At 44.3% G+C, this 23,008-nt stretch overlaps 1 protein-coding gene across 1 annotated transcript; it reads right to left on the bottom strand.

Moving 5' to 3' along the window:
- Positions 1-10,488: 10,488 nt before the first annotated feature.
- Positions 10,489-11,442, bottom strand: OR6N2 (olfactory receptor family 6 subfamily N member 2). The gene is given in 1 exon segment (NM_001313866.1): positions 10,489-11,442. A coding segment is annotated over 1 exon segment (954 nt).
- Between the last annotated feature and the right edge of the window lie 11,566 nt (positions 11,443-23,008).

Genomic DNA, 23,008 nt, shown 5'->3' with positions numbered 1-23,008 from the left:
GTCCCTGGATGTGAGGCAGGGAAGGACAACAAGAAAGTCGGGCCACAGAAGGTGAGCAGGAACCCTCAGAGCACCTCTGTCCTCCCTCCGCCACCTCCAGAGTAAAGTGCTCTCGGCAAGGGCTTTAAGAGGCCAGCGTTTCGATCCCTGCCGGCAGCCTCCTTCACAGGGTCTGCTCTTGTCACCAGTTCTCTGCTCTCACAGCCCAATTTTTGGCCCCCACCATCCCTTCTGTAACCCAGTTATCTTGCCTCGTGGAAACTAAGTAGGTTTTAGAAACTCAAGTGTTCTTCGGCTAAGGTTTATCTTATTATTTATCTATATTCTTTGTCTCAGGTATAAATGATCCTTTATAGTGATAAAGTATTGGTGGTGCACTGGACCAAGATTACATAATTTCAATGGTATATTTTTTATTTTTATTTTTAAAAAATATTTTATTTATTTATTCATGAGACACACACACACAGAGAGAGAGAGAGAGAGAGAGAGAGGCAGACACAGGCAGAGGGAGAAGCAGGCTCCATGCAGGGAGCCCGACATGGGACTGGATCTCCACAGGTGTGGGTCTCCAGGATCACGCCCTGGGCTGAAAGCGGTGCTGAACCGCTGAGCCACCCAGGCTGCCCTCAATTGTATATTTTTATTTGTAATTTCCATTTATTTCCTTCTTCGACTTTCTGGATACCAAGAATCAGTCCTCCCCGCCCCCCCCCCACCCCGGGCTCCTTCCCAAGTCCTGATGGAGACTTAGCTGTAGCAGCCTCCTTCCGGGGCACGGAGGTCAGAGTTTCAGCGTTTTGGACACTGGTGTGAACCTCAGTCAAGGCGAAGGGGGGTTGAGTAAATCTGAGAGTCACAGAAAACGAGGAGCCAGTCTATCTCTTTGCATTTCTATTCCAAACTGTGGCCCTCTCTCACTTCCGCTCTGCCTCCATTGACCTCGGGCACTTTTGAGATTTAATTGCTTCACAGATAGTAAATATTTAAGTCGTACTGTGAGGTCAAGGTAACAAAACTTCAGTGAACGTTTTCTGTGTTGGAGGCATTATTCTTAGCACAGGAGCTAAACAGTTATGTAATACAGGGGATCTGAAGTGAAGATCCAAATATTCTAATAGAGAAAATACAGAAGCAACTGATTGCTCTCCAGCTGTGTATTGGAACATTCCCTCATCAAAGAAACACGCTCTTATTCTCACTTATTAAACAATTAAAAAACAAGCCCCCTCTCGCCTCCCCCATTCTTTTTCTTGACTCATTTCTCCCACAGCCCCTGGTCTGTTTCCTTTCCTGTTCCTGCAACAACACCCTCCCAAAGAGCTGCCTCCACTCACCGCCTCTGGTTCCTCCCGGTCCGTTTTCTCTTAAACCATTGCAGTCAGACCTTCACCACCTTCCAGCCCATCAAATTGCCCCTCCTCGCTCACACCAGTCATCCATGATTTGCTAAGCTGCCAGTTCCCGACCCTTGGCTTGCCCGGCCCGTCAGCCAGCCGTGAGCAGGGTCTCTGTTCTGGCTCTTGACGCGCTCTCCTCCTGGGTTCTCAGGGCACCAGCCTTCAGGTCCTTCCTACCCAAGGGTTCACTCCTCCTCAGCTGCCTTGTCACTCTTTGTCTCTGTCCTGCTTCTAATTCACAGAGCTCAGTGCTGATTCTTCATTTTGCTTTGCTTTGTAAACTCACCCTTTGTCAATGCCGTCCCATGTCATGGCTGAAAACAAGCATACGTGTTGAAGACCTTCTAAATCAATTCTCCCCGCTCCAGATGCATCCATTCAACTGTCTGGTCCTGCTTCCCTGGGGGTGTCTGTTGGCCATCTCAAACCCACTCTTGCGGGTGCCCCCAGGTGCCCCCTCTCCAACCTGGGCAGTCATGGTCTTGAGGCTCATGGACCCAAATCCTCCCCGTGGTGCTTGTTTCTGTCTTTCTCTCAAATCCAGGATCTATTTTCACAGGGTTGGAGCCTTGACCTCCCTCAACTCCATCACTGCGATCACCTCATAGCAGACTGTCCCTGTTTGTCTGTCTGTAGCCTGATCCCAACCCAGCAGCCACACTGGGCTTTTGATGCTAAGTCAAGTCCCTGCTCAAACCTCTTCAGTGACTTGACAGTCATAGTCTCTGTCGCAGCGGCTCCTTCTTCCTCGAGCTGTTTCCCACTAAATTTCCACTCAGGTAGCTTCTCCATTCCTTCGGAGACTTCATGCAGATCCGCCCTGCAGAGCCCCTCCGCAGCCCCACCTGTGCCAGCCCCGGCCTCTATCACCCCCGTTGGCCTTTCCGCAGGACACAGGGTGCCCTAACACATCGCGGGGGCCTTGCCTGTTGTTGCAGAGATCTGTCGTCTGGGGGAACGCGGGACCCACGAGCTCTGTTCGCTCAGCCACTCAGGTCTCCCGCTTGCCCACAGCTCCACAGTGACTGGAGCATGATAATGAGTCAATAACTATTTGCTAAGTGAATAAGCAAATTGGGTAGGATAACGGCTTCTTTGCTCAAGCAGGAGGAGCCTGGAAGTGGAGGGCAGGACCTCCTCACAGAACACATCATTTTTATTTTACGTATTAAAGGAAGTGTCAGAATTTGCCAGGTGGAAAAAAAAAAGAAGAAGAAAGAAAGAAAGAAAGAAAGAAAGAAAGAAAGAAAGAAAGAAAGAAAGAAAGAAAGAAAGAAGAAAGAGAGAGAAAAAGAAAGAAAGAAAAAAAAGAAAGAAAGAAAGAAAGAAAGAAAAGAAAGAAAGAAAGAAAGAAAGAAAGAAGAAGAAGAAAAGCAAAAATATTCCAGGCACAAGGGAACATGCATAAAGGCAAAGCGGTACAAAGACCTCCAGGGTCCTCTCTGCCCAAGGGCTTCTCTTCTTCCCCTGCCGAGGCCTCTCAGGGCTTCCAGGTCCACCCTGGACTCTGCTCGCTCCTGGCTGCACTGTCCTCTGAACCCAGACCCCAGAACCTCATCTTACACCAAAAGTTTTCTCGGTCTGAAGATAGGATGTTTCTCTCCTAAGATGCCAGGTGGCCACTTCTGGGCAGGATCCACGAGTGCTATTGCTTCAGCAAGACCTTAATAACCATCTTAATATTAGCTACTTCCCGTTTGCCTTACTCTCTTCACTTCAAATCAGTGTCTATCGATTGTCCACCTCTGCCTTCTACCTCCTTCGAATCGTAGGTGCAGACATGCCTCCTGTAAAAGATTATCTCAACATTTCTATCCAACTCAGATCCTGTTTATTCTAAGATGCTTTACATCCCTTCCCCTCTGGGTATGAATATAAAGCTGAATTCCCGGGGCTGCTGCTCCATCTGCAATCACAGATGCGTGGTCCGGGGACCTTGACTAAACTTCCAGATGTATGGGGGCCTGGCCTCAAGGTTGAACATTGGACGGCAATGTCTTGCCCTTTCCTTCCCCAGAGGGTAGGGCTCCCACAGGACTCCAAAGACCTCGTCTCAAGCTATAGAGTAGCCCCTCTTATCCACCTGCGGTCAACTGGAGTCTGGAAGCAGACGACCCTCCTTGTGACATATCATCTGAAGGTCAGGAGTAGCCTCACGCTGTGTCACGGTGCCTGCACCATCGGCCTCCTTCGTCTCATCCTGGAGGCATTTTATCATCTCACATCATTACAGGAAGGGTTTGAGTGCAATATAGTGAGATATTTTGAGAGAGAGAAAAACTACATTCACATAACTTTTATTACAGCATATTGTTATAATTATTTTGTTATTATTAGTTATTGTTGGTAATTTTCGCTAGTTTATAATTAAGAATTTAACTCAAATTTACAAATTAAACTTTATCATCAGTATGTATGTATAGGACAAAACATAGTATATGTAGGGTTTGGTATTATCCATGGTTTTGGGAGTGACTGGGCATCATGGAGCGCATTCCCTACAGACAAGGGGGCTACCATACATTGCTTCTCTGCTCACTGATGTCCTGCTGGCCCTTGTTCCCTGGATTCTCTACCTGGCACATCAAAAGCAGTGTGGCCAGGTCAAGCATTATTTCCCCCCCTGAAACTAGTTCTCCGCACTCTTTCTGTTCCCCAGGTCATAATTCTCAGAGATTCTGGCCACTACCCTCCCCCCACTCAGGGTCAAAAGGAAATTACTGATGGTTTTCCCCTCACATTGTCCATTTTTTTTACTTCATTTTCTTTTACTATTTCTAATTACTATTGTAATTCATTTTCCAACACTGACAGACATTGAATCAGTGTTGGAAGAAACTTTAGGAAATATCAATTCTCTTTGTACTCCCATAATCTTGGGTTTCATTGGATCATTAAAAATACTGTAAAAGTAATAGATATCCCCATCAATTCATAAAAATAAAAGATCTTTTAAAGCCACCACCAAAGAAAGAAAAGAAAAGAAAAGAAAAGAAAAGAAAAGAAAGAAAGAAAGAGAAGAAAAGAAAGAAGAAAAGAAAGAAAGAAAGAAAGAAAGAAAGAAAGAAAGAAAGAAAGAAAGAAAGAAAGAAAGAAAGAAAGAAAAAAGAAAGGAAAGGAAAGGAAAGGAAAGGAAAGGAAAGGAAAGGAAAGGAAAGGAAAGGAAAGGAAAGGAAAGGAAAGGAATTTCCTGAGTTTTACCCACTATCCCTGGTTCTACTTTGTGGAAAATCCCTGTGGTTCTGGTCCAGATTCATGCTTTAAACACTGTTTTCATCATCATAGAAATGTCACTGCTTGCCAGTCTCTGTGTTTAGTCCTGACCCTTCTGTTTGAAATGTACCTTCCTGAGAACACACTTCCTCCTAAGTCTGTCTATAGTCATCCAACAATTTGGTGACTCAAGTCCCTACTTTCTTTCCTTGACCACCCATGGTGAATACCAATCTTCCCCATGTCTGAATTCCCAATAGTCCTTCCTCACATTGCTTCCAACTCTACCCTGTCATGGTGCTACAATATTTTCCTTTCATATGTCTTATCATTCCAAAGCAACTTTCTGTGAGGTTTTTGAAATTAAAGAAATCTCACCATTTGCTTCAACGTGGATGGAACTGGAGGGTATTATGCTGAGTGAAGTAAGTCAATCGGAGAAGGACAAACAGTGTATGTTCTCATTCATTTGGGGAATATAAATAATAGTGAAGGGGAATATAAGGGAAGGGAGAAGAAATGTGTGGGAAATATCAGAAAGGGAGACAGAACATAAAGATTCCTAACTCTGGGAAACAAACTAGGGGTGGTGGAAGGAGAGGAGGGCGGGGGGTGGGGGTGAGTGGGTGACGGGCACTGAGGGGGACATGACAGAATGAGCACTGGGTGTTATTCTGTATGTTGGTAAATTGAACACCAATAAAAAGTTAATTTATTAAAAAAAAAAGAAATCTCACTTTATGCCCCACCTCCCATAGTACTTGGTCCAGTGTTGGATGCCTCACAGTTGTGAATAGAAAATGAAAAAAAAATGATGATAATCAGGATGACTAGTCCAGATCCTTAGCTCACCAACTACTCATCTCCTCCCATTGATCTCCTGATATTGGAATCAGGGCTCTTCTAAAAACTAATGCAGGTATAAATTAACATTTATCTCACTTGGGTCCTTTGCAACCATATTGCATTCCCTTTACTCAAGAACACTTTCAAAACAATTTTTTTAAATTTATTTTCTAGTTCCCACAATTGCATTATCCATAGTTCCTAATTATTTAGAACTGAAGAGCTGGGTTAGGAAGGGATGCAATTTTAGATCATTTCCTTCTGTATCTTTCTTGTGCAAAAGAAGAAAACTAGGACCCAGACAGAGGATATCACACTAGTGATCTTGCTCAGGATCACACTAATTAAAACATAGCCTGTTTACTCGTCCTGCCCCCAGACTCTATGATAGCATTAGAACAGCAGAATATTTTTGTGTTTTATTTTAAATATTTTTTGTGTTCTGAATGATATGCCTGTGGGACCTAATTATTCTATACTCTCCCTATTTCTGAATGCTCAGTTTCTTCCCAATACTCCAACCAGAAAGAAATAAGAAGGTAAAAGGGCCTGAGTGACAATGTCCTTACCTAGTGCTTGATGGTGGGGAAGGCTCTGCGGAGCTTATGGTGAGGAATCCAAGCACTGATCAGAGTCTGGAGCTGGGAGCGACTCTCTGATCACTTCTTCCCTCTCATTTACAGTCACATTGGGCACTTCTGGGGCTGGAAGGGAGTGCAGCACTTTGAAGGGCCTGTGGGAGTTCATCGCACCATAGCAGACTCCTCTCCGGTGGCCTGTGGCCTTGATAGGTCCTCACAGAGGCAGAAGCCCCTGGGCCTTTGGAGCAGCCCTCCTGGGGTTGCCAAAGTGCTCTCTCAGGGAGGGAACCAAGACACAGGATGTTCATCAACCAGTGGTCCTTCGTCACCTGTGAGTTCACTTCAACAATAGTAACTACCTGCCCTGGTTGAGATAGAACATCTCTCAGGGTGATGATTTTTTTTTTTTCAACACAATACAATAATTGAGGTAGGAGCCTGAGTTTCAGATGGGTTCCTGTGTTGTGGGACCTGTGATAAAGCATATACCTTCCAATGATACTAGCATTTTCTAAAACGTGACTGGCCTCTTGAACCCTGTCTGAGGACAGGGACAGACCAAGGACACGACACTGTCAATACGGACTCCTAATCCTGCCTGTTGCTCCTACATACAGTGGCTTTATCTTCTCTTACACACAAGAGCCACCCCTTTATTCTTCTGTTATCTTGAAAAGATACCTGAAAAGAGCCCTGCCTCAGGATCTTGGACTTAAATCTCAGTTGTTCTTCCAACCATTTATGGGACATTGGCTACCCAACGGAGTGTTTGATTTCCTGGATTTCATATGGAGAGGATACTACTTGCCTCATAAGACTCCTCACACCCACTGAGGTGACCTGATCAAAAGATGGACAATAACAAGTGGAGGGAAGGATACAGAAAATAGGACCTCAGTACTGCTGATGAGAATGTAAAATGGTGCAGTCACTTTGGAAAACAGTTTAACAGTTTCTCAAATTTTAAACATACCATCACCAAACAACCCAACGATTCTACTCCTAGGAATGTCTACCTAAGAGAATGGAAGTAGAACTCGTACATGGACTCACTGTTCATAGTAGTCAAAAAGTGGAAATGATCTAAATGTCCATCAATGGTTCCTGGATAAATAGAATATGGTATATCCACCTATCCAATGGAATATTATTTAGCATTAAATGGAAACATTTAACATAAGTATTGATGTGGTTGGATTAAAATCTATGTTACAGTATGAATGAACTTTAAAAACATGCTAAGTGACAGAAATTAGTTGAAAAATAACTGCATATAGTATGATTCCATTTATGTTCAATGGTCAGAATAGGCAAATATCTAGGGATAAGGGATTGGAGAAAGATACGGTGATGCAAATATTCTAAAAGTGGATTGTGGTGAGAGTTGCACAACTCTGTAAATATACTAAAAGTCATTGAGTTACACAGTTTAATAGGGAAGTGTATGGCATGCGAGTTATACTACAATAAAAAATAAACATTTTTAAAGAGGTGAAATAAAGATATTTTCAGAAAAAGAGAAATTATTGCCAGACATGCATTACAAGAAATGTTAAAGAAAATTCTTCAGGTAGAAGAAAAATAATACTGTATAGAAATTTCAAAGTACACAAAGAAATGAAGAATGTAAGAAATGGCATAAAGTATATAAATACCATGAAATTGTGGTATATCCTACAATAGCCATGAAAGGAAAAGAACTACGACAAAATAAGATAGTAGAGGTTAATTTCATAAACATAATGTTGAAGGAAGCAGAAACAACCAATCTATATAAAAAACCAAAACACATAAAATCCACCTACAGTGTTATATGTTAGGTTGCTGGTCACATGTGGGGCAGGAGATGGGTTGTGTTGGATTTAAGGGATCATGGGGAAAATTTTGGAGATGTTTCCAACATCTTGTTCTGAAAGCTCCTTACATAAAGGTTTAACCTGTGAAAGTTCACTGAGTTGCACATCACTGAGTTTTTGTATGGATATTTCAGTATCTTCTAAGATCGAGAGTTACCCTCTAGCTTACACATTTTCAATTCTTTGCCGAATTGTAGGTTCTGTGTAATAAAGGGTTGTGATTCCAAAAATAATAGCTGCACAAAGTGCATAAATTAGAATGAAGTAGAATAAAACAAATCATATAGAGGGTGCAAATCATATGGAGGGTGCAAATCAAAAAGGGAAAAAAAGGCAAAAGAGAGGTAAATGCTCCCTTCTATAATTTCTGAATGCTTTGCTGTTTTCCATGGAAATTCCAGTTCTGCTACAATTAAAGAAAGTATGGAGGAGAGGGATGAGAGAGGAGGAATATGTTGCCTTTCTCAGAAGTAGAGAGTAGGAAGACATAGTGTGAAAGCTTTCTTCTCTCTGTATATGTCTAAGGATCCTATGGATAAATAATAGTTGTAATATTCAGTAATATAGAGATAAAAATGGATGCAGAAATAGAAAAGAAGAGAAATTAAAATATAGGTAAAGAAATAGTGACGCAGTCTCATCCATAAAGGAGAATCATGATTTCCTCCCTCTTTGTTCCGTGGAAGTTGTGAAAGTTAACATATATAAATTATTTTTGCATATTGTATGTATATGTACATACATACATATATATGGAACTTTTATGACTTCATATTCATATGTTGTACACAAGTAAGATAATTTTTAATGTTCAATTAATCTGCATTACTAAGAAAAGTCTTATGTTTGAAATAATTGCTTGAATACCTAGAAAATTTAAGAAATGAATGAGGAATCTTGAAAGACTGGGAAATTTGTGACTCAGAAAAAACTCTTATTTTTGTGACAAAAGGCCAGCCTTGGAATTCAGGACCCCAAAAAGACATCTAAGAAAGAAAAGAGTTAAATGGGGTCCTAGAACCATACAATGCTAGCAATAAACATCTCCTAAAGATTGCTTACCTGCCCACCACAGTCTGCGAATAAAGCAATATAGATCAAGAAAAGATAACTGAGAGTAGCACAGTTGGTGATTAATAAGGGCTGGTTGTCAGTATTATCCAGAGAGATTTAAATGGCAGAGGTAGGACAAGTTGAGGCTGGCTGTATTGGAGACAGGAGTGAGTTCAAAGCACTTTAAAAAGAGTGGGCTACAGTAGTGATTAGAGTAGGGATCAATGTGTTAGTGAAAGGAGTGGTTCAGATTCATCCTATTTTACATTCTTGACATTTTTATTGATACTCAGCAAGTTTAGACACTTTTGAGATTCTGGACATATAACAAGTAACAAAACTGACGTGATTTCAGACGAAATGTAGTTTATAGACTTGTAGGAAAGAACAACAAATGATATCTATACTGATGCCAGTTATCTGTCTATCTATATATTTACAAATTAGTTGCAATACATATTTAGAAGGAAACAAACATAATTTAAAAGGGGAAAAATGAGTAACATATGTTAGGCAACATACATTAGGTGATAACATACATCATCCTCTTGAAGATAATGTCACTTGAATGTGGCATTTGAACAAATACTCACACAATGAGGAGTGAACCAAATGAAGTGTTGTGGCGGGAGGAACGGCGCAAAGTTCTTGGAGCCACACAAATCTTCATGTATTTGAATAACTCAAAGAGTTCTAGTGTAGGTAGGAAATTTAAAACCATAAGAATAACGCAAGGAGGGGATCCCTGGGTGGCTCAGCAGTTTGGTGCCTGCCTTTGGCTCAGGGTGTGATCCTGGAGACCCAGGATCAAGTCCCACATTGGGCTCCCTGCATGGAGCCTGCTTCTCCCTCTGCCTGTGTCTCTGCCTCTCTCTCTCTCTCTCTCTCTCATGAATAAATAAAAGCTTTTAAAAAAAAGAATAACTCAAGGATCTAGTAAGGTAGGATAAAAAAAAGATAGAAAGATGGATTTGAAGAATAAGAAGAAAATGAAGAGAAAATGATGCAATCAGAGCTAAGAGACCAACTTTTTTAGGGAGTAAGAAGTGGTCACATGTATCAAGAGTTCAAGAAAAAGGAAAGACAAGAAGAGCCTAATGGATTCAACATGGAGGTCATTAATGATCTTGGCAAAATATTGTTTGGAGGGTCTGAGCCAAAGCCAGATTGCAATGGGTTGTAAAGTGAAGAGAAGAGAGATTGTGTCATTAATCATTTTGAGAACTTTGATTGGAAATGAGAGCAGAGAGAAATAGACTTCTAGCTAGCTGAGGATGCATGCCAAGTAAATATGTGTGTTTGTTAAGAAGGGAGATTCTAAAGCATTCTTAAATGCTGAATACACGGATCAAGTAAAAAATGGAAAACCATAAAGATACAGGAAATAAAAGAAAAACATAAATTATGTCTTTGGGAAGGCAAGGGGAGATGAGATCCGTAGCATGTGTAATAATGGGAAGATTACTCAAGGTCAGGACGAAGGTACAGAGAACTTTCATGAGGCCAGCATTGAAGCGGAGAAAGGACCTTGGTGGAGAGTCAGTGGTGAGTAGGACTAGCTCTCCCCCCTTTCCGGAAGACGGTCCTCTTGATGGCCTTAATGAGTTCCTTGTTACGAAGGCTGTAGATAATTGGGTTGACCAGTGGCGTCAGTACAGAGTAGACAACAGCAAGTGTTCGGTCAAGGGTCAGGGAATAGCTCTTCTTTAGGCGCACATACATGAAGATGATGCTCCCAAAGAAGATGAGAACCACAGTGAGATGCGAGGCACATGTAGAGAAGGCCTTCCTTCTCCCTGCTGCTGTTTTTATCTTCAGTACAGCACCAATGATTCTTCCATAAGAAACCATAATAAAGAGAAAGGTGATTAGGATGATGAAGGCATTGATGGCAAAGTCCACAAGGACATTAGTGGATGTGTCCTTGCAGGCCAGGCTCAGCAGAGGTGGAAAGTCACAGAAGATGTGTTGAATTTCATTGTAGCCACAGAAGGGGAGCCGGGAGACCAGGATGACTTCGGAAACGGGACACAGGAAGCCACAAGTCCAACAGCCAGCAGCCATCTTGCTACAGAGGGTTGGCGTCATAATTGCAGGGTAGTGGAGGGGCCGGCAGATGGCCAGATACCGGTCATAGGCCATGGCTGTAAGAAGGTAGCATTCAGAGGCCCCTAGGGAGTGGAAGAAGTAGGTCTGAAGGAGGCATCCTGCAAAAGAAATGGTCTTCTTCTCACTGAGAAGATTGGCCAGCATCTTGGGGATGGTAGTGGCCGTGTACCACAGCTCCAAGACGGAGAGTACACTGACAAAGTGGTACATGGGTGTGTGCAGGGCTGCATCCAGTCGTATGACTAAGAAGATGAGCATGTTGCCGCAGATAGTGAACAGGTATGCCAACAGCAGCAGGACAAAAAGCCAGCCTCTGACGTGTCCCACTTTGGGGAAACCAAGGAGCACGAACTCGACCAGGCTTGAGCGGTTGTGCCGTTCCATGGGAGGCCGAGGTGGGAAGGGAGGGAGAGAAAACTGGGTGGAGGTGACTGCCAAACCCAACTCAACACTTCCTTTGTCTTGACGGTTTGTTTGACTGGAAGGCAGTATTTTATTATATGACTGCTGCCACGGGGAATACCGCTCTACGGGTAACGGCAGCTAATGCTCACCAAGCATTGAGCACTTTTACGAGTGTTTTCTATTTTACGTAATTTTTACATGAGCAACGAGTGCCATCGCGATACCCATTTTACAGACAAGAAAGTTCAAGAATAGAGAGGATGGTGAGACTATGAGCTCTTCTGTTTATTCTGGACACCATGTCACAGAAACAAGATTAGAATCCATGGCCTCCATGCTGTCTACACTATGGGCCCTTCCCCAAACATTCTAGCCCTCTTCCCCCAGGACCTAGTGTTTTCCTTCAGTCAGATTCAAAAGGTGAGCTTCGTATATGAGATGAGTACAAGGGCGAAGTCTTACTGCTCCGTTCACAGGTACGAATACTTCTTGAAGACACCTGTGTCGGGCAAAAGGAGCAGACCTCCGGCAAGGTGCAGCCCCTGCCCCCAGAAAGCTGACGGCCTTACCGGGGAGGTAGCACACCAGCTCATCATCTTGGTCTTGCCCGAGAAGGGCCCAGCCCCACGGAGGGCTGAGGAAGACGCTTGTTTCTCAGACCAGGGTCACTTCTCAGGAGCTTCTCAGAGGAGGAGGCTCCCGAACTGAATGTTCCAGTTCTTTAGCTAAAAGAAGAAAATCAACATTTCAGACAAAATGCACGTGAGCAGGCACCCAGCAGGAAGCAGCCGGCCTTAGGGAAGTGCATGTTCCCCTCTGTGGTGACACCACTGGGAAGTTCACCCAGTGACTTGGGACCTTACCCCCTTAGGATGAATGTTCGCTAGACAGACGTAGTTTCTGGAACATCACTGATGGTTAATCATTCTAACCTCCAGCTCAGAGACAAAGGGGTCAGTTTGCCTTGTGGGTGCTGCTGGTGGGAAGATAACTGGGGTGTTTCACGACTCAGAAAGGACCCCATCAAGGGGCAAGAAGCACACATCCTGCATGTTCAGGAAATTGACCATCAATAGACGTGGGGAACACATGGCTGGCTTGGTGGAATTTTGTGCCAAAGAAAGTGTTGTATGTTCTAATTGTTTTTGAGCACAGTGTGATGCAAATGCAAAGAGAGAGAGAGAGAGAGAGAGAGAGAGAGAGAGAGCACCAACAGAAAATGTCACAAGCACTGTGACTACGAATGCATAAAAATGGTAGCCGGTGACAGCCCCGCCGTATCCTGCGTGCGTCACAGTGCGTCTGGAGAGGGCTTCCAAATTTTAGTTTCCAGACAATCTGCCCTGTCTTACTTATTTTGTGATCCTAATAGTTGGTACGGTGGCCTTCACATGCAACGTATTCAATGAAACCAATTTTTTAATCAAACTAATTAATTTGATAACCCGCAGAGCCCCCCCTACCACCATGTTCCCCTTGGCTCCTACCACCCACCCAACCCCAGCATCGCTCTCGAACCCATTTTAACATATGCTCGGTTGATTCAAAGCCTAGTGCGTAAGGGGCTCTTCTCGAACCTCTTGCATCTACAGGGGCTGCGCCTTCAGCTCTCTAATGATAAAAGATAAATAACATTAAAATAGAAATCTCTGCCTCATTGCGTTTCTGGCATCTGTGCCCCTCTTAGCCGTTTGCTTGGCGCACACCCCTCTCTCTTTTCCCCTCATCTGGCAACTGCTTCTCGTCCTTCAAAATCAGGTCAACGTCAGCTCTTCTGGAAGCCTTTCCTGACTCCCTTGGAAAAAGTTCCTGATTCCTTCTACCAGGGTTTCAGAGCCCACTTAACAAACTGCATTTCCTTTGAAACCAGTCTGTCTCCCCCAGAAACTGGCAAGATCGTTGGGTGTAAATGCAGCATTTTTGGGAACAGAGGTACATCCCCGCCACTGCCCAGGACAGCAAGCACAGGCCTGTGAGCTCAGCTAATGCTTTTTGGACGTGCTTGACATTTTTTGTAGCCTGAATTTAAGTTGTATTTTTTAGTTTCACCTGAACACACCCTTCTGGTGGTGACCTTGGCATTTCGAGCTCAGCGTCCCTAAAGGAACTCAGCCGGGCAAATTTCGTCTTGGTCCCTTCCTCCCTCCCCCCGATCCTGTTAAAGAACCCAAGAAATTCAGCTCAACTAGTATTTTTGATCACCCTTGGTGTGGAGCAATTATAACTGATGATCTTTTACCTTTCTACCAATTAACTTTTCTGAAGACAACTGTCAAGGCAAACGTAGAACGATTCCAGAAGCATCCGTCCTCTAGATCTAAAATTCTAACGTCAGCAAGTGTCTTTAACCCCCCAGGTAGGGAGCCTGCATACAGCCCTCTCTAGGTCAAGTCTTTTCAAATCCAGCTGCTCCCGGGATGATACACCTCATTAGATCTTTGTAGTCACTGTTCCCATGTCATGAGTGACTTTCTCGCAAGACCCTGCTATCTGCCCTCATGCCAGCACAGAGCCAGCCTGTGGCAGCACCCAGGGCAGCTTCCTGTCTCTCAACATTTTCAAAGCAGGTGTAAGCACAATTAGTCACCCTCTGGGTTGTAGAGTGAATTTAAGTATCAAACGGGGAGGATGATGGGCAGGATGGCCTTCCCAGTCCCTTCCAATCTGGTCGTGTAGGATTCTCAAAACCAGACCCTCCAAGTCCTTATTTAAGTCATCTTTCCACTAAGCCAACTCTGCAATTTCAAAATATTAGCTCTTTTCAGATCTCTTGTTATCAGTCCCACCTTTCAGAGCCCCAACCTGCACGGCTGGCGTGGCCCTCGGATCACCTACCGGCAGCTGCAAGTCGCCTGCATCTGCTTCCGTGTTGCTGGGCTCAGACATACGTGGGAGACCAAGGCTGGATCTAGGAGCCTTTTCTCCTCTTCAGATAGTCCTGTCCCCCTGGAGCAGGGTCCCCTGAGCCAACTCTGAGTGCTTCAGGCCACGAGGGGACGCAGACAGAGAGAGACCACCAGCCCCAGGGGCAGGTGAGCATCAGGGCCAGCCTCCAGGGAGGCCTCCTGGACGGATGCCACGTCGCCCTCCACCACATGGGCTCTAAGCAGCTCTCCCAAATGCTTCCTGTCTCATGACCCCTTCCACATCCCGTCTCCCCATCGCCACTGACTTCTTTTTTTTTTTTCACTTAATATATCACTTTTATTAAAGACAAAGCTGATTTCTAGCATCTCAGAGTATTCTGGCATAGTCCTATTTATTTATTTATTTATTTATTTATTTATTTATTTATTTTATCTCGTTATGGCTTTACATCTCTCATTTCTTTTTTCTTTTCTTTTTTAATAATAAATTTATTTTTTCTTAACACAGACTCTTGGACTCTGGCTCTGAAAACATGCCCCCCTCTTCCCACAACCACACACACCCTTGTATTTCCTATCTGGCCTCACAAGTCCTAAGGGACTTTGTATTTCCCCACATCTTTCCAACTAATTACTTCCCCTGATCATGTGCTGGATCCAGCCCTGCATGGCTTTCCCTTTAGGAAGCCTCTCTAACTCAAGCTACCCATTCTGGGGGTTGGGGGGTGGGGAAGTATGGGTCTTGGAGCTTCAGAAACCTTCATGTCAACCTCAGCTCTGAGAAAATACCGGTTTACTGAACCTCTGCTAGGTCACACGTACCTGTCCAAGTGCAATGCGTGCACCAATAGGATCCTCACAGTTGCTCTGTGAGGGTGACACAGTTGTTATTCCCATTTCACATTTGGGGAAACCAAGGCACAGGGAGTTTAATGATGTGGCCCAGGTCACACAGCTGGCAGTGTCCCTGCTCAGACTCCAGAACTGTGCTCATCACTTCTAAGCTCAGAAATGTTGGTAGCAGTTGAAGGTACATTGCCAAGGTCTTAAGTGCAGCCTGTTTCAAGGCCTGTACTCCTGAGCCCAGCTCATTGCCAGGCACCCTTTGGCAATCACGTGTGTCTTTGAGTCTAAGTCGTCCCTGGATAAACATGTGTGGCGAGGGTTAAGTGAGATGAACACAGAAGGTGACCGCATTCGTTCTCAAATGTGTCTATATACCTTCCTGCTTCCTGTAGTAGATTTAAACTCCTCAAAATAACTCTGTAACCACATCCAAGTTACTTATCTTACAGTCTTAGTTTCTTCATCCTTAGAGAGAGACTATTTAGGGCCTGGTAATGCCTTCCAGCTGAAGGATGGACCACTGGCTGACCACAATGAGGGGGTCACACTCTCAACACAATGAGGGGGTCAACCCTCAACACAGGGTTCCAGTAAGGGGGTGTTAGAGCCGATTTTTAAAGGATTCATGGATTCCTGTTGGGTGGTCTGAGCAAGGGAGCACGGCTTGGTCTGAATTGGATCCTGCCAGTTACTTCCTGGAGAGATTTCTATAATTGGGCATCTTAATGAGTCCCACCCAGCAGGTAGGTGAAAGCTGTGATTGATAGAGAAGCAACGGTCACTCATATTTGCCAGGAGACTGAGGTTCTTCTTTTATGTTTTGTACAGTGATCTCGTTTTTGTACATGCTTACACATGATTATTAAGTGACCTTTTCCCTTTTTTTCTAATGTTATCCGATCCCAGAGGGACCTAGTCTGATGTTGGCATCCTGGTGACAACACCATAGCTGGCTTTGAATGTCTTTCTCTTCCTCAGGCAAAATACATAAAAGATGGAATATAAAGTCTAGTTCACACACGGTGATCCATACACTTTTTCTTCCCCCCTCCCTGTTATTATAGTATTTTCCTTTCTAGTGTTTCCAACATTAATTTATAATTTCCCCATTGAGGAGTTGACTGTATCACACAATAAAAGGACCTATCTGTATCGTTAAAATTTTAGTTTCCTTGAGTAAAACCCAAGTCCGTGTCACTCCCACACATTGGTCATGAAGCAACCTTCTGGGCTCCATGTGACTCTAGTTTCATAAATACTGGAACACAGCTTTCATGTCCTGCCTCGATTACCTTTCCTTCCAGCCGAAGACCTGCCAACTGAGCTACAGGGATGTTGAAGTCTCTCAACGTACCACTTGATCTTTCTCAGATTAGCTTGGGCTTGTTGCTGTCCTTCTTACTGAAAATAGTAACAAAATTACCAGGATTTAATATAAATATAGGAATCAGCGACATCCCCTAAGTGTTTGAATCACACTCCACTCTGCTTAGCGTACTCCACAACAAAATCCTGTCATTGTGCCCGTCTGTCTGGGCTTCCCTCCTCCAAGATGGGGCCTCCTAATTCCTCGGTCTTCACCTTAACCTCTCTTCTTCGAAGACGTCCTACCTGCGCACATTCCATAAGCACCCCACCTTCCAACCTTTATTCTGCTCACCACAGCCTGGCGATTTTTTTCCTAGCACACACTTCAATTATTTATATGCTTATTTCTCTCTTTTTACCAGTAAAGGATGAAGTCAGTGAAGACAAAGACTAAGTTTGCTTAATACCATCGTGCGGTGCTTGGCATTTTTCTTTTTGCGTAAAGTAGATATTCAGTAACAGTTTGTTTTGTGAATTAAGAAAAGGCCTTCCCTAGGCAAGGGAAACAAAAGCAAAACTGAACTATTGGGATTTAATCAAGATAAAAAGCTTCTGCACAGCAAGAGAATCAGTCAATAAAGCTGCAAGACAGCCTACAGAATGGGAGAAGATATTTGCAAATGACCTATCAGATCAAGGGCTAGCATCCAAGATCTATGAAGAACTTATTAAACTCAACAGCAGAGAAACGAACAATCCCATCATGAAACGGGCACAAGACATGAACAGAAATCTCACAGAGGAAGACACACACATGGCCAACACGCACATGAGAAAGTGCTCCGCATCACTGGCCATCAGGGAAATACAAATCAAAACCACCATGAGACACCACCTCACACCAGTGAGAATGGGGAAGATTAACAAAGCAGGAAACCACATATGTTGGGGAGGATGTGGAGCAAGGGGAACCCTCCTGCACTGTTGGTGGGAATGTGAACTGGTGCAGCCACTCTGGAAAACTGTGTGGAGGTTCCTCAAAGAGTTAAAAATAGACCTGCCCTACGACCCAGCAATTGCACTGCTGGGATTTACCCCAAAGATACAGATGCAGTGAAACGCTGGGACACCTGCACCCCGATGTTTATAGCAGCAATGGCCACAACTGCCAAACTGTGGAAGGAGCCTCGGTGTCCATTGGCAGATGATGGATAAAGAAGCTGTGGTCTATGTACACAATGGAATATTCCTCAGCCATTAGAAACGACAAATACCCACCATTTGCTTCGATGTGGATGGAACTGGAGGGTATTATGCTGAGTGAAATAAGTCAATCGGAGAAGGACAAACATTATATGGTCTCATTCATTTGGGGAATATAAAAAATAGTGAAAGGGAATAAAGGGGAAAGGAGAGAAAATGAGTGGGAGATATCAGAGAGGGAGACAGAACATGGGAGACTCCTAACTCTGGGAAATGAACAAGGGGTAGTGGAAAGGGAGGTGAGCAGGGGGTTGGGGTGACTGGGTGACGGGCACTGAGGGGGGCACTTGACGGGATGAGCACTGGGTGTTATGCTATATGTTGGCAAATTGAACTCCAATAAAAAAAAAGATTCATACAAAAAAAATAAGGGATTTTTAAAGACAAAGGGGGTGTGCGTGTGTTATTGACAAAGAAATCTGATCGGTGTTGGCAGCAGGAAGCTAGCCTTGGCTGAACACCTTGGTGGTGAGAGCTCTCACCCAGTAAAGCCTGCTCCTCAGGCTGCAGAGGTCCCTGCGGAGTCCTTGACACACTAGAGGTTTGACCCAGCTCAGAGTTCACGGTCCCCCCGGGAAGGGCGCACGTGAGGCTCACTTGTCCAACGGCCTCCCGGCTCTACCCTAAACCCCTGACCTAGGTGAGCCCATGTCATGTCACTTGTCACTTGTCACACCTTACAGAGCTCATATCCACCTTTCCCCTGCCACTTAGAGCTGGTGGGCCCTTTGCGTGAGCTGCTGGTGGCAGAGATGACACCTACAAGCCCTGGGGAGGCGGGTGGTCACAGCAGAAATGTCGGATAAGCCCCCTTTGGAAGAGGAAACATGAGAATTTCAGAATAGCCAGCCCGCCAGGAAGGAAATAAGCTATAACTAAGAGGAAACTCTAAAGCCATCACTTGGAACTCAAAGTTTGTTCAGAAACTTTTCTATAAGTCTCTTGATTATTATCAATAAGAGAAGCATAAAAATATAATTATAGAAGCCCCTGGAAGCTAGACCGTCGTGCCCAGGAATCCCGTGGAAGCAAGCTTCTTAGACAAGACCCACGCTAATGCTGCCTGGCGTCTACCACAGGCACAGCCACAGCTGTTTTGTTTCTATGTTAATACTGATTTTGCAGATTATTTAGTAGATCCGAGGGGGTCATAAAGCACGTCCACTAGGAGAGACCAGGAATGGGTCGTGACTTGCACGTGCGGTGAATCATTTCAGCTGTATCTGAAAGGAGTCTTTACCCTGCCCCCCAAAAGTGGCCTTGCTTTTTCCAAGAGAAAAAATTATGGAAGTTCAGAACAGCTCTTTAATTTCTTTTCTTTTCTTTTCTTTCTTTCTTTCTTTTTTTTTTTAATTTTTATTTACTTATGATAGTCACACAGAGAGAGAGAGGCAGAGACACAAGCAGAGGGAGAAGCAGGCTCCATGCACTGGGAGCCCGACGTGGGACTCGATCCCGGGTCTCCAGGATCGCGCCCTGGGCCAAAGGCAGGCACCAAACCGCTGCGCCACCCAGGGATCCCCCTTTCTTTCTTTCTTTCTTTTTTCTTTCTTTCTTTCTTTCTTTTTAGCTCTTTAATTTCTTTCTTTCTTTCTTTCTTTCTTTCTTTCTTTCTTTCTTTCTTTCTTTCTTTTTTTAGCTCTTTAATTTCTAAAGTGATCATCACATTCACTTTCTTCCTCCCTTCTGGTCCCATTCATAGGATTCTAAATAAATAAATAAATAAATAAATGTCCTTCTGGCAATTTTTATAAAGCACGGCAGGCACCCTACAATCTCCTGTTCAGGATTCCAAATGCTGAATATTGTTCAGCTTCTCATGTGGATTTAATACTCGCCCACATGGCCCGTTTTAGTTCTGTTTCTAAAAAGCCATCAGAGCAAAGGTTTGCATTCGAAATAGTTCTTTACTGTATAAACCAAAGTTTAAGGTATCATTTCTTCCTTAAAGTGGAATACCGTCACTTCCACAGGCCACTGAGTATAACTGAATTATTTTATTAAATCTGACTCAGCTGATGTCTGGTGGAAGCCCTGTCACACCTATCCTCAACCCCCCCCCCCGCCCCCCGCCACACACCACCTTTCTTCTGGACTCTCATTACTATTCTTGACCTTGCGGCATATGGTCCAATCCCGTGAACACCACATTGGGAAACTGTATAAGATATTGTTCCATCAAAAAGCCAATTTGGGGTGAAGATGTGTTTTTCTAATATTGATTTCCGTAACCACGAATGTGTCCTATCTCACCATTAGTTATAAAAGTGTTAGATAACGACCTTGAATACCGATGTATAAGAATGTCTTTTATGAACATTCTTGAGTAAGGGGGTGGGGGGGTACTGTTCACCGTGAGACGACTGCCACGATGATCAAGCTGATAAAACACCCATCACCTCACATACTTCACATACTTCATTTTCTTTCCTTCTTTTTTCTTTTTTAATTTCTTTTCCCTTTTGGAGAGAACTCTAGAGATCTAGATCCTTTTTTCCCCCCCTCGGAGAGAGCTCTAGAGATCTGCCCTCTTAGCAAATTTCAGACACACGGTGCAGTACAGTTAACCACGGCCACCATGCTACACATCAGGTCTTCGGGACAAAGGGCAATCCACTTTAGTGCACGTTATTTCACAGCCCAGCATGAGTTTAATTCCGTGCATGTTTCCAATTGATCTGCACTTTATGTGCCTTCAGGGGGCGAGTCGTGCTAACTATTATCTTTAAATGTTTTATATCCTTATGTATTTATCTGCCTGGTGTATTATTTACCTAGGGAGGGCTTTCGGATATCCTACTTTGACAGTGGGTGTACTCGTGCTGTGGTTTCCCCACCTGGTGACCGTCCTTCCTCCTTGAGCACCACCCCCTTCCAGCCCATGGCACAGACCAGAACACGCCAAGGGGCAGCCAACTCCCACCGGGAGCAGGGCAGCGGGCTGGGCCACACATGCCTGGGGCCTCCTCCAATTTCAGATCAGGTCAGTCAGGGGTTCTCAGCCTTGATCTTGCTCCAAATCATCTTGAGGCTTCGTGGAAACACAAACTGCCAGGTCCCACCCTCAAGCTTTCTCATTCAGGTCTTGGATGCACATTGTCACTCAAATAAAATTCGTTATTTATGGCTATGGTTTCCCTGAGAAGATTCCAGATAACTGTTGAGCCTCATTTACTCCTCGGCTAATTAATGCCCCCATGTTTGGTAAAGCTCAAAACTGCTGTCACTTGTTCACTACGGGAGGCAAAGAACTAGAGAAATTACCCATAATTTCTTATTTTTATGAGAAATTACCTATTATTTCTTATTTTCTGTCTTTTTTATGACAGTAGAGAACAAAATACCTTTCCAGTAATGGCTCTGTAGGCTCACATAAATACTGTTTAAAAGAATTTCCTGCATCTGGGCTACCCTGAAGTGAAAAGTCAGGGCTGCAGACTCTGCATCAGGTCAACAACTCAGAGACCAGGGTTACAGACCCTCGGTGCTGACCCCCTCCCAGCCTACTTTCAAATTCCCATGTAATCTTGCTCTGGTTATTTCCACCTACTGACTTTGGTTTTATCCTCTGTAAAGACAGAGGGGTTTTGATCAGATGGCTACTTGGGCCCCGCCTAACTCAGAAGTGCACCTCCCTGCGGACGGTGTCTGTTGGCTTAACCTGGACTCACACCTTGTCCCCGTGTCTCACCCGGATAGGCCCCTCCACTACCACCCCCACCCACTCCTGTAGGAAAGCAACAATTGCTTTGACCAGGGACGGGACAGGGTCACAGGTTCGATATCTGCTGTTGTTGTTCCTTCCTGTAAGATTAGCCTTCATGGTTTAATATTAAAACAGGTTTCTTTTTACTTAGAAACCTGCCCCCCCCAACCCCCACCAATGGTCAGAGCAGAGAATGGAGCCCAGGTCTGGATTGGATGGTCAGAAAACTTGACCTGAGGCCAAGGTTACATTGTCCTTAGAAAAACCTCAAGTTGGACAGTCCATCTTCATTTGATAAACAGAGATTCCCAAATATCCTATAGCTCTAGTAAGGATCACTGATTTGGGAGAGAGGTCAGTGCTGCTGTATGTCATCCCACATATGTCACGAAGCCAGGATAGTCAGAGGCAATGATATGAAGGAAGACTCGGAGTCTCATGAATTTTAATCTGGGGGACAGGGGGACCAAGACTGGGACCTGGACTCAGACCCGAGGCTTTGTCTCCTCAAGATTTTTATTACGAGAGCTAGCAGGTTGGCCATAGGAATGATTAACTTTGGGAATCAGAGAAAACATGTTCACTTCAAAGGGTAAAAGGACAGGCTACTGACTCCAGGAGAGGGGAGCAGAGGAGCTGTGTCTGGAGAACAATGTGGTCAAGAGTCAGTGTGCAGACTCAGGGCCTCCCGTGTCCCCAGTGCATGGAGGACTATGAGATCCAGTTCTCAGATAGGCTCTGCACCTGCTTCCCCACACACATACATGTTCCTTCCAGTTAAATAAGTTAAAAGTAACACCAAATCATCCTTGCATTAGAAATAAAATATCTCAACATCATTAGGAAAAAACAAGAAACCCAAAACTCATTCACTGTCATCTTTTTAAAATGCTTCCCAGAAGAATTATTTTTTAAATGTTTCCTTTTAGTATTTCCAATAGAATGGCTGAGACAATGTGTCTCCTATGAGGACCCAGACAGTTCCATGTCTGCTCTGAAGGAAACTTGCAGAGAAGTCCCAGCTAGGTTCCCAGGGAATTAGAACTCAAGGTCTGACGCTTGGGGAAAATATCAGAATCAACATCTATGAAGCTCTTTTACTTTCCCTCAGTCTCTTTCTGCCAATCCAGGCACTGCTTCCCTCTACTTTCATGAACTCCCACCACCACAGAGGCAATAGAGCAAATGGGAAGTTGTTTTTCTTGATTTTAGTCAATATGCCACTGGTGGTAATGGTAGAAATTAAGGTGGTGGTGGTGGTGGTGATGGTGGTGATGGTGGCGATAGTGGTGGTGGTGGTGCTGATGGTGGTGGTGGTGATGGTGGTGGTAGTGATGGTGGTGATGGTGATGGTGGTGGTGATGGTGGTGATGGTGATGGTGGTGATGATGGTGGTGGTGATGGTGGTGATGGTGATGGTGGTGATGGTGATGGTGGTGGTGGTGATGGTGGTGGTAGTGATGGTGGTGATGGTGAGGGTGATGGTGGTGATGGTGGTGATGGTGGTGGTGGTGATGATGGTGGTGGTGATGGTGGTGGTGATGGTGGTGATGGT

This window comes from Canis lupus, chromosome 38 (genome assembly GCF_011100685.1).
Source record: "Canis lupus familiaris isolate Mischka breed German Shepherd chromosome 38, alternate assembly UU_Cfam_GSD_1.0, whole genome shotgun sequence".
Taxonomy (NCBI): Eukaryota; Metazoa; Chordata; class Mammalia; order Carnivora; family Canidae; genus Canis; species Canis lupus.
This window is presented reverse-complemented; position numbering and strand designations above follow the sequence as displayed.